Source organism: Gymnodraco acuticeps, unplaced genomic scaffold (genome assembly GCF_902827175.1).
Source record: "Gymnodraco acuticeps unplaced genomic scaffold, fGymAcu1.1, whole genome shotgun sequence".
NCBI lineage: Eukaryota > Metazoa > Chordata > Actinopteri > Perciformes > Bathydraconidae > Gymnodraco > Gymnodraco acuticeps.
This window is the reverse complement of record NW_022990235.1, coordinates 1,541,539-1,555,149: the sequence shown is the minus strand read 5'-3', so window position 1 is coordinate 1,555,149 and position 13,611 is coordinate 1,541,539. Positions and strand designations below refer to the sequence as shown.

The 13,611-nt window shown below is 41.6% G+C and overlaps 1 protein-coding gene across 6 annotated transcripts in view; it reads right to left on the bottom strand.

Moving 5' to 3' along the window:
• The window catches only part of cacna2d2a (calcium channel, voltage-dependent, alpha 2/delta subunit 2a), a 134,894-nt gene extending 124,190 nt beyond the window's left edge, over positions 1 to 10,704 (bottom strand). For all 6 annotated transcript variants that reach the window (XM_034219021.1, XM_034219023.1, XM_034219022.1 and 3 more), the window contains exons 1-2: positions 10,269 to 10,704; positions 5,548 to 5,629 (exon numbers count right to left, since the gene is read on the bottom strand). In XM_034219021.1, the coding sequence (XP_034074912.1) occupies positions 5,548 to 5,629; positions 10,269 to 10,384 (198 nt within the window). In that variant the 5' untranslated portion in view covers positions 10,385 to 10,704. The remainder of the gene's footprint in view (positions 1 to 5,547; positions 5,630 to 10,268) is intronic.
• Positions 10,705 to 13,611: the final 2,907 nt, after the last annotated feature.

The following is a 13,611-nucleotide window of genomic DNA, read 5'->3' as shown; positions in this document are numbered from 1 at the left end:
GTGTTTGTGTGGAAATTATGCTTCAAGAGATGTATATCAAGTGCCTTGATGCACATGATCAACAACAGGTTGTAAAGGTTACAGATGCACACATTATTTTTTGTCAAATCTGTATCTACAAGTAAACAGCTACGCTTAGTCCCTAAAAGGCAACACTGTTTTGTTGGTATTAGTTGGTGGTTTACTGCAGAAGATGTGCTAAAATACTAATAATTATGTTTCAGTAAAGTTAACCTAAAGACCTCAATAAGGGTAAACCGAGCCATGTGTTAATGTGTACTACACAATGACAGAGGGAACTTAAGATGAGCCAGCAGGAGAGAAACCGGAGCCGTAGAGTAAACTATCTATCCGGCAGAAATAGCCTGTGATGTTTCACATAGCCAGATAACAAGCTGCTGTTGTGTAAGGTCCAGGCCAGAAGATGAAGGGGAGGGGGGGGTGAACGGGGAGGGGGAGAGGAGCTCTCTCTCCTTTAAAGGTAACTTCTTGTGTTGGGAGGAGGGACGTTCAACTCTTCCTGTAAACTGTCTGCACGTGGAAGGGGCTTTTAAATCACGAAACAAATGGCCCTGATCAGCCCCTACACTATCATCACTCATGGATCAGCAAACTGAGAGGGGGGTGAAGCTGACATCAGCTCTACAAAGTGAGGGGGGGGTTTGTGGAGTGAGAGCAGGGGTGATATCTGGTGTAGCGCTGGGCATTTGAGACAGATTATTGGAAATGACTGTAGTCAGCGATAGTGAGTAAATCCAGCAGTGCACTTTGTAGAGATATCTGTTTGTTGGGGCTGGCTGTTTTGGCCGAGAGCAACCTTCTTTTTCTAAGAAGCAGGAGGAGGTTTGCAGAAGTACGAGAGAATTTTGGAATTGTGTTCCGCATGCATACAACGTATCCGTCAATTCATAAGGGTTCAAATTGAACCAGAGGCTTCAGGGAAGTAAATGTAAAAAAATACTCCCTGCAGACAAACACATTCATGAGCATGCACACTAGCAGCACTGGAGGTAAGGAGGTCTGTGCTGAAGCGAGATAAACTTGCAGCCAGCAGGAGGTCGGCAGGCCGCCTGGTGTGTGTTGACCACACAGAGTGAAGGGCAAAAGTGAAAGAGGAAGAGCAAAAAAACATACCTGGTCGAGTAAAAGAGGAAAACTCTGTTAATATGCACTCAGGCTATCCCTCCCTGCTTTATGTGTGGGTATATTGATCTGGGTGGGCATCATTCTCAGGTTTCCAGTAATCAAGAGCAGCCAACAGCAGAAGCAGAGGGTGTGGAGGCTCGACAGACAGATCGTCAGAGTGTCGGTCTGAGGCTTGGGTTCAGGAGCAGTCATGTGCACCAGGCTCAATTATTCATGCTGATTAGACTCTTCTTATTGAAATGAATTAGAAAGAGTTCAACATATGTTGCATGGCATCACCATATGAGAAGCCTGCTTAATTGAAGCTGTGCTCTTTGCAAGTTAGAACATTTGGTGCCTAATCTCCTCTGCACCGTGAGGCTCTAATCAAGTCACCAGGTGCTTTTTCATTTCATTTTCTAATGACGATAGTACCCTGTGAATTACATTACATTACATACTTGACCAAACCATGGTCTGCAGTGTTTTCCCTTCACCTACTAGTATTGGTTCTGTATTGCATTCTTGGAAACGCAACCGAGATGGAGCTAAAAAAAGAGGTACTGTCCACAACTTTTGATGGAAAAAACAAACAAAACAATTGATCTGTGACGTATCATGCTGTAGAAAATGAGGCTTCACTTCATTTTTCTTATCCTACCACCCTACTTAAATGTATTGTTAAAAATTAACCACAGGTCCCAAGACCTTCTGGCTTATGACTCCTACATAAAAGCAGCATGTCATGTTTCAAATGTCGAAAAGGCTTTTAGTCGTTCCAGCAAAAAGAGATTTCCCCTTTAAACTTTAGTGTGATTCATTTAAAGGTGGGGTAGGTAATTTTGGAGAAACCAGCTTGAGTGCGTTAGAATTTGAAAATACACAGCCGGGAAAAATCTGCCACTTCCTTACAGAGCCCCTCCTCCAACACACACAAACGCGCACATGACCAATGAGGGCACGAGATAAGTTTGTGCACAGATGGGAGGCTGACAGGCAGGTAGGCCATCCAGTTATTTTAGCCGGGCCGGCTAAAATGATTGGTCGTGCTTTTTACAGTACTACGGCTTCCACAGATGACATTTTTTTAATGGATTTTTTGTCAAAGCACTTAAGATATTCATTGCTATCGGGATGTTAAGAATATAACGAAAAGTGTGTCTCGAGGCAGTTTCTCAAACGTACCTACCCCACCTTTAAACGAATGTCATGGCCGAAAAAGGTCATCTTATCCAATATCTCACGGAACACCTTTAATCGTCACATGACTCTTCAAATGTATCTTGTGACGAAATGGCGGAGGCCTGAACCTAATGTTGGAAAACACTGGACTAACTACCACCTGTAGAAGGTAAGTAGTTTAAACTAGCTCCACTTTGACCAGATACAGTACAACAGTAAAATGCAACTGACGTGGGAATGTAATAGTTTCATTAAATTCATTTACCAGTTACAGGAGCTGTTCTGCTCAAGAATGAGTAGTTTTACTTTTATAACTTTCAGTAGATTTAGCTGATAAAACCTCTGTATTTCACATTAAAAAGACAAAAAGAATTTGCTACTTTTAATATCCGAAGAGCATTTTTATTATTATTAATAAGCTACAGTAGGTACAGTGAATATGTGACCACCTGGTGTCTAAATATGTACATAGTAATAATATCTGCCTGTATCTTTGATAAATCATCAAATTGCTGTAATGACAGTGTGTGGGTGAAGGCCGCTGCTCACGTGTGCCTATTAAAACTGTTCTGAATAAGCCTGAGGATAAGGAAACAATGCCAGTGTCCACCGCCGCCTCTCATCACCACGTACTGTAACACATCAAACGCAGCAGCACACAGGATAATGAGGAGGATAAGGACTATAAACAGCATCCGTCTGCTCACATTTAAAATGTACAAATTCCCGTCCTTCTTCTCGATCATTTCATCCATCTTAAGTATGACTCTAAATATACACACACAAAACCGCCTGAACATCCATCTCAATTGTCAAGCCATACTTCATCCTATCCCTCTCGAAGACCCCCCTCCCTCCTCCGCTCTGAATGCCGCCCACTCTCATTATCTATCCGCACACCACACTCTTCCATTGGAAACTTTCAACTCCTCCGATACATCACTCACCCTCTATCTTCCTTTCACTCCCCCGGGGAACAATAACATCTTGACCAAACCTTAATACCTTGAGTTTTATTTATTTTTGAGAGGCCTCAAAGTAAAACACATCAAAACATTGTATGTGTTGTTTCTTAAGTTGACCAATTCCAAACATATTCATCTATTTTTGTGCGGCCCTGTCTTGGCCTTTCAGTTCACCTCCTACCTTGCTTGTCAGAATAAATTCAATCTCTACAAGAGGAACTGAACAGACCACATTATAATAAACGTACTTCCCTGTCTCCTTCCATGTAAGACAAACTCCAAAATAATTTGCACACACTTTACATTTTTTTTGTCTGTGAGAATAAACTGTGCATGAAGAGGAAGGGGGGCGCAGAGGGAGGCAATCTTGTTACCAGCCGGCATAGCCCTGGGAAGATTTCTATCAGATACACGTATAGAGAGAGGCATCCATTTAGAAAATGGCTTTTCTAGGCATGCTGGGCCATTTAGCACACCCTGTGACGACTCCTGTTTGGGGCCATGATAAATGTTCTCCCACACCCGCTCTGCGCACACTGTCAGGCCAGCACACACACAGCCATATGGGCATCCTGCACGAGACATAACTGGGATGAACGTAATACTATTTAGTGCTAATGGCTTGACTGGGTTTGGCTCAGAGAGCAGACTCCAGCAACATGTAGACTCAATTAGTACTTAACATCATGTCAACATCACATCTCAACCTTAGTTTACTCAAGATTATTCAGCTAAGTACATCCAAGTTTTACCACAAGCAGCTAAGAGACACCATAACATATATGTAATCCATACATACAGTAATAACATAGCTTAAAAATTAAATTACTCCACTGGCAGGATTGAATCAGACACTTTTTTCAAGCAAAAATACCAAACATTTCAAAGTTTAGGCTTACCAGTATTTGATAATTGTCCTTGTCTTATGTCATAATAAATGTAATATATGTTTTGTTTTTTTACTGTTGGTCAGACACAGCAAGCAATCTGATGGCAGCAATTGGGCTTCAGGAATTTCTGATACTATTTTCTAGCATTTTATAAAATATGATAAATTAGTGTATCAAGAAAACAAGAATCAGAGTAATTGAAAACAGAAACAAAGTTGTAGTAGTTAATATGAGAATGATCACTACCAAAATATATGCAAAGTGAATTAAACATAAGTAGTGTAGAAAAAAACCACACCTCTCCAAGTTTTGGCTATATGAGAGAAAATACTCCTACCTGTTACGCTCTTAAACCCTGAATAAACTCTTAAAATGTATTGTTACCAAGCGTAAATCAAAATAGTTTTTCAAAGTTGGTTAAATTACATTCAGAAGATACTTTAAAAAACTGTGTAACATTGCGTTAGAAGTCTCCTGCCATTTAAAAGTCCACATTGCTCAATGGGAATACTGAAACAACTCTGAAAGGCAAATATTTTGATGGGTAAACATTCTCTGTTTTGATTTGTTTACACTGGACGAGTGCAAAAAACTAAAATATCAACCTATCTCTGTCGTGCAGTCTGAGTGTCTGCTGATATCCACCACTGGCCACTAACCTTTACTCCAGCACGATCGCTGTCAACTCACTTCCTGCTCTCTGGGATCCATCAATGTCGCCAGCACACTAACAGCCATCACACTAACCCCTGTTACTGCTAGCATCAAAGCCGCCACAGGCACCTACCGGCTGGATGAATCACACTCACCCAAACAGCAATAATGAAGCATTTATCTCAGGGTGCATTACAAACCCTGGAAGCACGTTGAACATGCGCACACGGCAGAAATATGATGAAAGAGTGTCAATCACACTCTGCTCGACCATCTGCTCTACCACAGCCAGACACGTGTTACACACAGCCTCATACCAGGACACAGACGCAAACACACACCACATTACCCTAAATGTATCATTTAGAGTTATACATTTAAAAACAGTGTGTTCATTAGCTAAAAATACCTTTCGTCTAGTGTATCTTCACTGATAAAATATAAATGTTTACATGATTGAAGGTCAATCAAATGGAAAATCAATAATCATGAAAATTCTTTAAACAAACAAACTGATTTACAATGGGGAAAAAGTACATTTATTTCTGATTTCTAAATGATCACATAGAATACACTTAAGTCCTAAAACGTAATGTCTTTATTAGATCAAAATAGTGCTCATTCAAACCCATTACCCCACAGACACACATGGGAGCTTATGTTGTGAAAACTCACTAATTAATAATGCAGTAAAAAGTGCTGCTTCACATGCAAACGTGACGTCAACTTACCGATCTCATCTGCTGGGTTCCGGTGACGTGCTGCAGAACCTTTTCCAGCTCCTTCTCGATGCGTCCTGCCCAGTGAATCATTCTGGAAAATAAAATTAGACACTTTAAATCTTCATGCCTTGATTACCTGAACATATCATCATCATTTGTTTCTCTGCCATTGGATGTGAGTGAAAGTGGTAGTTAGATGGTGTCAGAAAGAGTCTCCCCATATCTCTGTGCATCTCTATTGTAAAACTGCCATACTTTCCATGTTTTACAACTCACTATCTTGATGCATCCCTGTCCAACCACACCTACTGTTTGGGTTCGTCATCATCATATATCTGCCCTGGCAGGACTCGCAGCGAACATGCCTGACTTGGCTGGGCTGGGATCAGTTGATCTGCGATAAAAACTGCTCAAGTCTGACAGAAACGCACCCTAAACAGGAGCTGATCTGCGTAAGACAGAGCCAAGTTTGGAATCAAGAGATCAAACGGCTAGGGCTCATCACTGCAGAACTCCCAGCAAGCAACAAATGCCTTAATGGATCAAGATTTGCACAAAATGTCTTGGATACAAGATGAACAATCCATGTGCATGGCCACGAGAAAGTGTCACAAAAAAGAAAACATAAGGAAAGCTTGTCTTTCAGTAATCAGATATATAAATTCCGTCACAAATTTGAAAGCCAACCACAGACTTCATGCCAACCTTTTCCTTTCAGCAGCCTGCAGATAGCTAATCACTAGCATCAACAACACAACAGTCGTTTGTCTTTTAATATGATGACTGAAAGAAATGTCATCCTTAAATGTCAGATTTGCTCAGAAGACAAGAGGGAAGACAGATTTATTAAATTGTACAAATCGTGCAAGTAGTGACAGGGCTCGCCTTATTCAGGAAGCCAGAGCTGGAGCTCATCAGGAGAGTAACAGCAGAGCAAACACGCCAGGCAAGTGCACACAGGCTGTGTTTATAGGGTAGAGGCAAGCAAGAAGGCCTCAAACAGGACGATGCAGAGAGGTACCGCTGGGGAGAGCTTCTGAATATGAAAAGGTCACCTCAATACGAAATGAAAACAAGCTTAGAGTGAGAGCAAAGCTGAGCAGTGATACTAACAGTGAGGGACATTACCTCTGCCCCAAGCCAGGCAGACTTCTTACGCAACTTCATTAGTCGACACACACACACACAATACACAGTATATCATCATTTAAATATGATAGAATGACATGCAGAAAGGGGGTCCTACGTTATGTCTTTTATTGTAAGTAGATGGGTAATCGTGGTGAAGTCAAGCAGCACAACTTTGACCAAACCAATCAGATTGAATTGATAATGGGGTACTGTATATCTGTTTTCATGCCACATTAAATCTAAACTGAGGACGGATGATGTTGTCTATAATGTGGCTTGATGGTTGAGGAAATTATTTGTATAGCCTGTTCAGTTTACTCTGCTACAACTACATAGTGTATAACATTTGGATAGAGTCTTCATGACGTCACCTATAGGATTCCTGACAGCGGTTATGAAGCCATAAGTGAGTGGTGTGGCCATCGTCATGTTGGCAGTGCTGACTCCGCCTAATATCCTGGCTAATCCAAAATGGGCAAAGAGGTGGAGGCAAGCCCAGGTGAGCTGTGAGGAAACCCACCTGTCACTCAGTGTGACCACTCCCTTAATTATGCATACCCTTAAGCCCTAATATAATTTAAAAACCGAGTTGTATACAATTGGTTGAGGTTCAGAGACTAAAATCGTGTTTTGTACCAGGCTGTAAACATTTCTACTGTAAAGTTTTAACATTTAGGGTTTATGGAGATTGAGTTTTTGAGCAAGCCAATAATCTTTAAAAAACATCGGCAGTTTTTGGCAAGTGCAAACTATTACACAATATGGTGATAAAGATTATTAATGTTGCTTTAGCATAAGTGTATTACATTTAAACATGTACAGGCTGTGCAGACACGCTTTGCACAAATTGGCCTTGTCACTCTTAGTTCCAGGTGTTTGCATTTTCTAAATCCATTTCATTATGTACATCAAGTTTAATCAATAACCCACTTAAAAATGCACAGTATACCTATCTAGTGACAGCCAGCAGAAGTCAACATGTTAGCCTTTACACAACAGATCAGAATCAGGAAAAACCACATAGTTGCCCCAAAATCATTTAATGCTGTTGTGTAAAACGTCATATATTGAATTGAGATTAATGTTGGACTAATTGTAAATCAAAGGAGAAAAATATTTCACACTCACAAATGTGCAGAACTCTGCATTCAGCGATTATAGGAGGAGATGCTTGATAAATAAATGATGTCCACTACTGGCCTGATTTTTAATGAATGCTTAGAGACCCCATGTTTTGAAAGCTGTGATCTCTCTTAAAAACTGAGTTTTCAATGAACACTATGAAAGCCCACTGATGCTCTCTGGCTCTTCTTCTGACATAGTATTGCAACGTTACTATGTGCCTCCTGTGTTTTTTATTTATTTGTTTTGCATTATGATTTATGTAAGGTTAACATAATGGGTAACATGTAATGTAATGAGTTTTGGCGGATGACCTGTGAGTCAGATATACATCATCACCATGTTCATTCTGCTGAAATGGATCCAAATGCAATGCTGAAATCTCTCTAGGGCAAAAGGTAACTATTTTTGTATGTTGGGAAATAAATAAAATTGGAGGGAAAGGCTCTGAATTGCTTAGTAATGATATTTTTTAAATACTTTAAGAATAGTGTACAGTTAGATAGCAGTTATAGAAACATGTTTCCTCCACATAATTTAGAAATATGGAAATCATTTCCCGAATGCAAACATTTTCTACTGCCACATACACATACAGACACACAATACTATACACACAAACACTGCAATCCAATAGCTACATTAAAAATGAAGATTACATTCTGCCCTCGCTTATGGACACATTTACTCAGGTACACACACATGCTCCAACCGGTGTGTGTGTCATGCCTTTCTACACACGCAGTGGCCACAGCCACTCCCCATACGCTTCATTTACGAAACAGGGAAATTCTAACATATAGCAAAGTGATGTGGATGACACAAACACAATTTGAAAAACAAGAGATGGCTGACTATAATACGGGGTAAATAGATCAACAGGCTTTAGACTATTAATGTATCTAATAAGATTAACATTGATTTTACAATGGTTTACAATTATTAATCTGAAAATAAAGTGACTTGAGATGTATTTGGAGGAAATATTACAAACAAGGCCATTTTTATCATTTACTACAGGGATGCATTCTAAAAATATATTTCAATACAATAAATATAATTTCATATTCTATGGGAATTTGTTAGTGAAACCATCCATACTTTCCTTTATGGTGCTCAAGTGATAAAATCAATGATGCAGCTAATTGTCCTTTTAAGTCATTGAGCAATGATATAACATAAGTGATTTTCCTTTGAAAGTCACCTTGGCCATCAGGAATAACAAAGAGATCAGCCAGTGGATAAATCATAGAGGAATTATTTAGATTCTCCTTTTCTGTGAACCTGACTAATAATAACTACAGGCTATGTTCGCATCAGATTATCACGTCATGGAGTAGTGAGGAATTGTTGCACCCTAAAGCATTCATAATGTATAGAAACATATTATAAAATAATTTCAAACGAATGAACTGTATCTTTAAAAAAATATGAAAAAAGGCAGATTATTGTTATAATAGTTCGCCGATGCTAAATATTGTGAGTACTGCTCGTGCTGACGATGATGTTTCGGTCTGCCTCCGTGTGTCATTCAAGGTGAAACTATTATGTTGTTGGTATTTTAGTAGAAATAACCTTTTAAATTCAAATATGTATAATGGCAACACTATTTCCCAACAGGTAGGCTATCCGCTGAGAACAACGATAGTTTACACACAGCTGGGTGCTCAGCTACTTTCTCTGCCTGCGGTCACATGGATAAAACAACACGGGGATACAGGCATTGGCAACTATAAGTTCTACAATACTAATGTCTTTGAGAACATTTAAAAAAATACCAGAAATCAGTATGTGAGCTATATCGCTCCATAGGTCCCACGAACAGACTCTAAACAAGTTGATTTGAAGTTTGGTGAGGATCGACTTTAAATACAGGAGCTTCATCTGAAGGTTTAAAGACCTGGCGCTCCTGCTGCATTAACTAATTGGTTTAGTCTCTGAATCAAACTCATCCTGTAAAAACACCAGTGCACCCTGCTGTGGGATAGACAAGATTATATTCACGGTGCGTGTGCATCCAGTGGAGGACTTTTTAGACAAGCCTCTTTGTAGCTCAACCTATCTTTCATGCGTAAATGGGATATTCTCCCCCATGCAGCGACAGGGAAACAACACGTCGAGTATTATTATCATCATTTTTATTTGTATCCCTATGACTGTTCAAAGACATTATTGTTCGCTTGGTTTATTCGCCAGTGGCACCTGTGTATGCTCCTTGTAGCCTGTTCCCATGTTGACGAATTGAATAGGGCTTTGGGTATTAAATGCCACAGCCATCACAAAAACAATAACAACACGGGCTTTATGAGAGCGAGATTCATAACGCGACATCAGAGACTGTGTCTTCTGTGTTTGAACATCAGGGGCACAGCTCCTCTCGCTCCGAGGTAAACGCCGCTGCATGTGCAGGCTCGGCGGGGCCACCTGTCCTAGTTCCGCACCCCGGTGTATCCCCCAAAACGGTGCAGGGTACTTACGTGTAGTGCTGGGGGAAGAGGTGGGTCCCGTCCGTCGGCGTTGAGACGCATATGATAAGTACAGTTTGGATTGCGAAGAGACAGAAAACACCGTACGACTGCGCGCAGATCGCCATTTTCCATTAAATATTCAAGAAACTGGGATAAATAAGAGAAGGACCGGAAGGACAGTCTCTCGCCGCTGAGCTAAGAATAACCGCGCTCCAGAGAAAGTGTTTGGTGGGAGCTGATGGTTGGCAGAGGCTTCTGGACACTTCAGCCGGCAGTGAAACCTCAAGCAGAGACGCGCAGAGAGGATTGGCAGCTGAAGACCCGGGAGATCAGGATCAGGACGATGCTGTGCCGCTGCTGCTGATGTGCCTGCTTGCCTATTTGCGCACTCACTGTCCTCCCTCCCACTCCGCCGCCGCACATTTGCTCATTTTCTCTCCCACTCTCTCCAATGTTACATCCATACAGCGAAGCTGGCCAACGCAGGAATTGAGTGTTTCAATCTGGGTTTTCAAAATAAAACCATTTATTGTTTTTAGGACGATATATAGCATTAGAGGGAGGGGAGAGTGCAGGCAGAAATTAGTTAAATATCACATGTCACGGTTATATTTTCAGTAAAAATCCTTAAGTATAACACTACATGACAATTATCTTAAGTCATCAGAGTTAGGCACATTTTCCACCTAAAAAATACTAGGGTCCCTTGAGAATATGGCTACGGTCTTACAATATTTACACTTTTGGGCACATATTTGGCATAACATCCTTGCATTAGTTCAAGGACTTTCTTTAACCTGACGTTTTATTTTGAAGCTCAAATTGCGAGACTTCCTGTTTGTATTCATCCAATCTGTTGCTCTTGACTCAGCTGTTGGGACAAGCGGTCATTCCTGCATCTTCAGCCAATTCCTGTGCGACATACGGGGGCGCGCATCAGGCCACCTCATTTCCTCCTCATGTCCACTATCGAGCATTGTGTGTCCTTCAAAAACTCACGATTATGAGTAGGAGTCCAGGCTTTATTTTGATAATTAGGGGAATGGGAGGTAGGGATTGTATAAACTGGAGTGTAAATATTCACCTTAGGCTCTTCTCCAAATAGGTTTGCTCTAGTTATAGAGCATCTGGTCCAGTGGATGACCATTTGAATGAATGTAAGAATCACATCATTTTTGGAAACACCTTACGATCGTTTCATGCTAACATAGTAACATACTATCTACACGGGGGGCTTAAAGTGTTGTGAAATGTAACATTACAGCAGGGCAGGGCATGTTTACTTATTTCTTGTAACTAGGAGCCTCCGAATAATCAGAAACTTGGTAACAAGACGTGTTTTAGTTGAGCAAGTTTTCCTGTGGACATAGGTCAGGTATTTTCATTTGAAAAGGTAAACAAAGAGGAGAGATGCACTGAAACCTCAGAGTAAATCTAATCCAGCATGAAGTTACCCCCCGGAGAAGTGAATATCTCCCTCTATCAGCTGTGTGAGTGTGTTTGTGCGCATACATGCGGCTGTGGTGTGCATGTAATGTTTGTCTCATTGTGTGTGCACCTGTCCCTGTCTTATTACCTTTTCCTGCTCTGCTGTTTGCTCTCTGGTCGGACCATTTCAATTGTAGGACACAGCAGGTTTGACATATTTGCACCTAAACCCAAAAAAAAAAGTCAGGTTCATCCATGCGACAGCAAACTCACAATGAAGGGTTATTGCTTTTCAAATTATCTAACCCAGGTGTGTTTCTGTCACAATGGTCCTTTGCACAGAAGATGGGTTAAGGGGCTAAACGCTTCTTCCGCTAACCTCCAAGTCAACGCCGAGGTTCAGCAGTCTTTGGTGAGTCCTGCATCTCTCGGGTCATTTGGTGGACACGGGTTGAGACAGCCAGTCGCTGTTGTCCTTGGCTCGGTCAGTCAGCAGGGGACACGCAAGTGCTCTGCTACAGAAAGCCACACAGCAGTCGGCAGGGTTGCTGCACAGCATTTCTGTCTCCTCTCTGACAGGGAAGACTGGGCTGTTTTGGTAGAAAGGACACACTGCGGGGCACAGACCTCAGCAGGAGCGGAAAGCCTACCTGATGGCGGGGATGAAGAGTTACAGCAGCGGCCCCCTGCTTATGTACATAGATGTCACGGATCATTCAGTCAGAACAAATATCTACGCTTGTTCCTCTGGGGGGATACAAATCTGCTTTCATGACCAAATGCTATCTTTAAGACATATTGAGCAAGAAACTCCCCCTCATCCTACCCTCCAAACATATGTGGCAGAGAAGCAGTCTTGATTTATAATTATTCCCTCGTGGAGAAAAATAACAATAATTGATGGCCACTCACGCACATTCATTTACTGTACCACACTTCCCATCATGACATTAAAGATAACAACAAACAGATACTGTTAGAGTGATGCAGGATGGCTGACTCACAGTAAATATGCCTGCTGACTCACAGCCCCTCCTGGTTTCCTCCTTCCATTCAAACATCAATTAGGAAATAAGTATCTCAATTCACCTGGCTCACAGGGCCTGGAGAAAGGAAAACAAATGTAAATTAAATATTGAGCTAATGCACAAATGTGTAGTTTTCTCTAAAGAGGAGAGGGGAGTTCTGTCTGTGAAAACAAAACATCGGGGGGTAGAGAGGTTCTCTGAAATGAGATGCCTCTGGGTGTGCTGCAATTGCTAGGACCAAGAGATGATCGGCACCCAATTTACGCAATCATTTCTACAGTATGGTCTGAAATGCTAATTAAAATGCACCTGCCTGAATGTGTGTGTTGATGGTTGTGTGCAGGAGAGTGGCAGATGAAAGGGGTGAATGGCACCCTGGGGCCATGGATCTCATTGAACACGCTATGATGCTTATAGAGAACCTACTCTTTATTAAAGCTAATCGATAAGGGCCAGCTAAGGGATCCGCTCAGTGAAAACACAGATCAATGACCTCAAGCTCCAAACGTTGAGAAAGGCAGACAAGATGAGGGTCTCAGCTGCTCATGGTCTCTCTCATTGGCCGTGCAGTTTCTCCTGAAGAGATTGACCTGCCAATCTGTTATTGATCCAGGGGGTTTCAAAAGGAAGAAACAGGCCTCGCTGTTCTGTATCAGACTTTCTGGGACTGCTCCCCCAGACAGAGGCCACGTAGGGTGGAGTAAAATTAATCATTCCTTGTTTCCCCTGTCTCCAGGCCCAGAGGAAGTGACTAGTAAAAGGTGCACCACACACATCCAGACACATACACACACACTGGCCGCTTATCTTCCTTTTCCTCCACCTTATCCATCTTTCTCTCCCTCCCTTACCTCCTCTTCTGTCTCTTTCTGTGGCCCGTATGCTGATATTTTGCT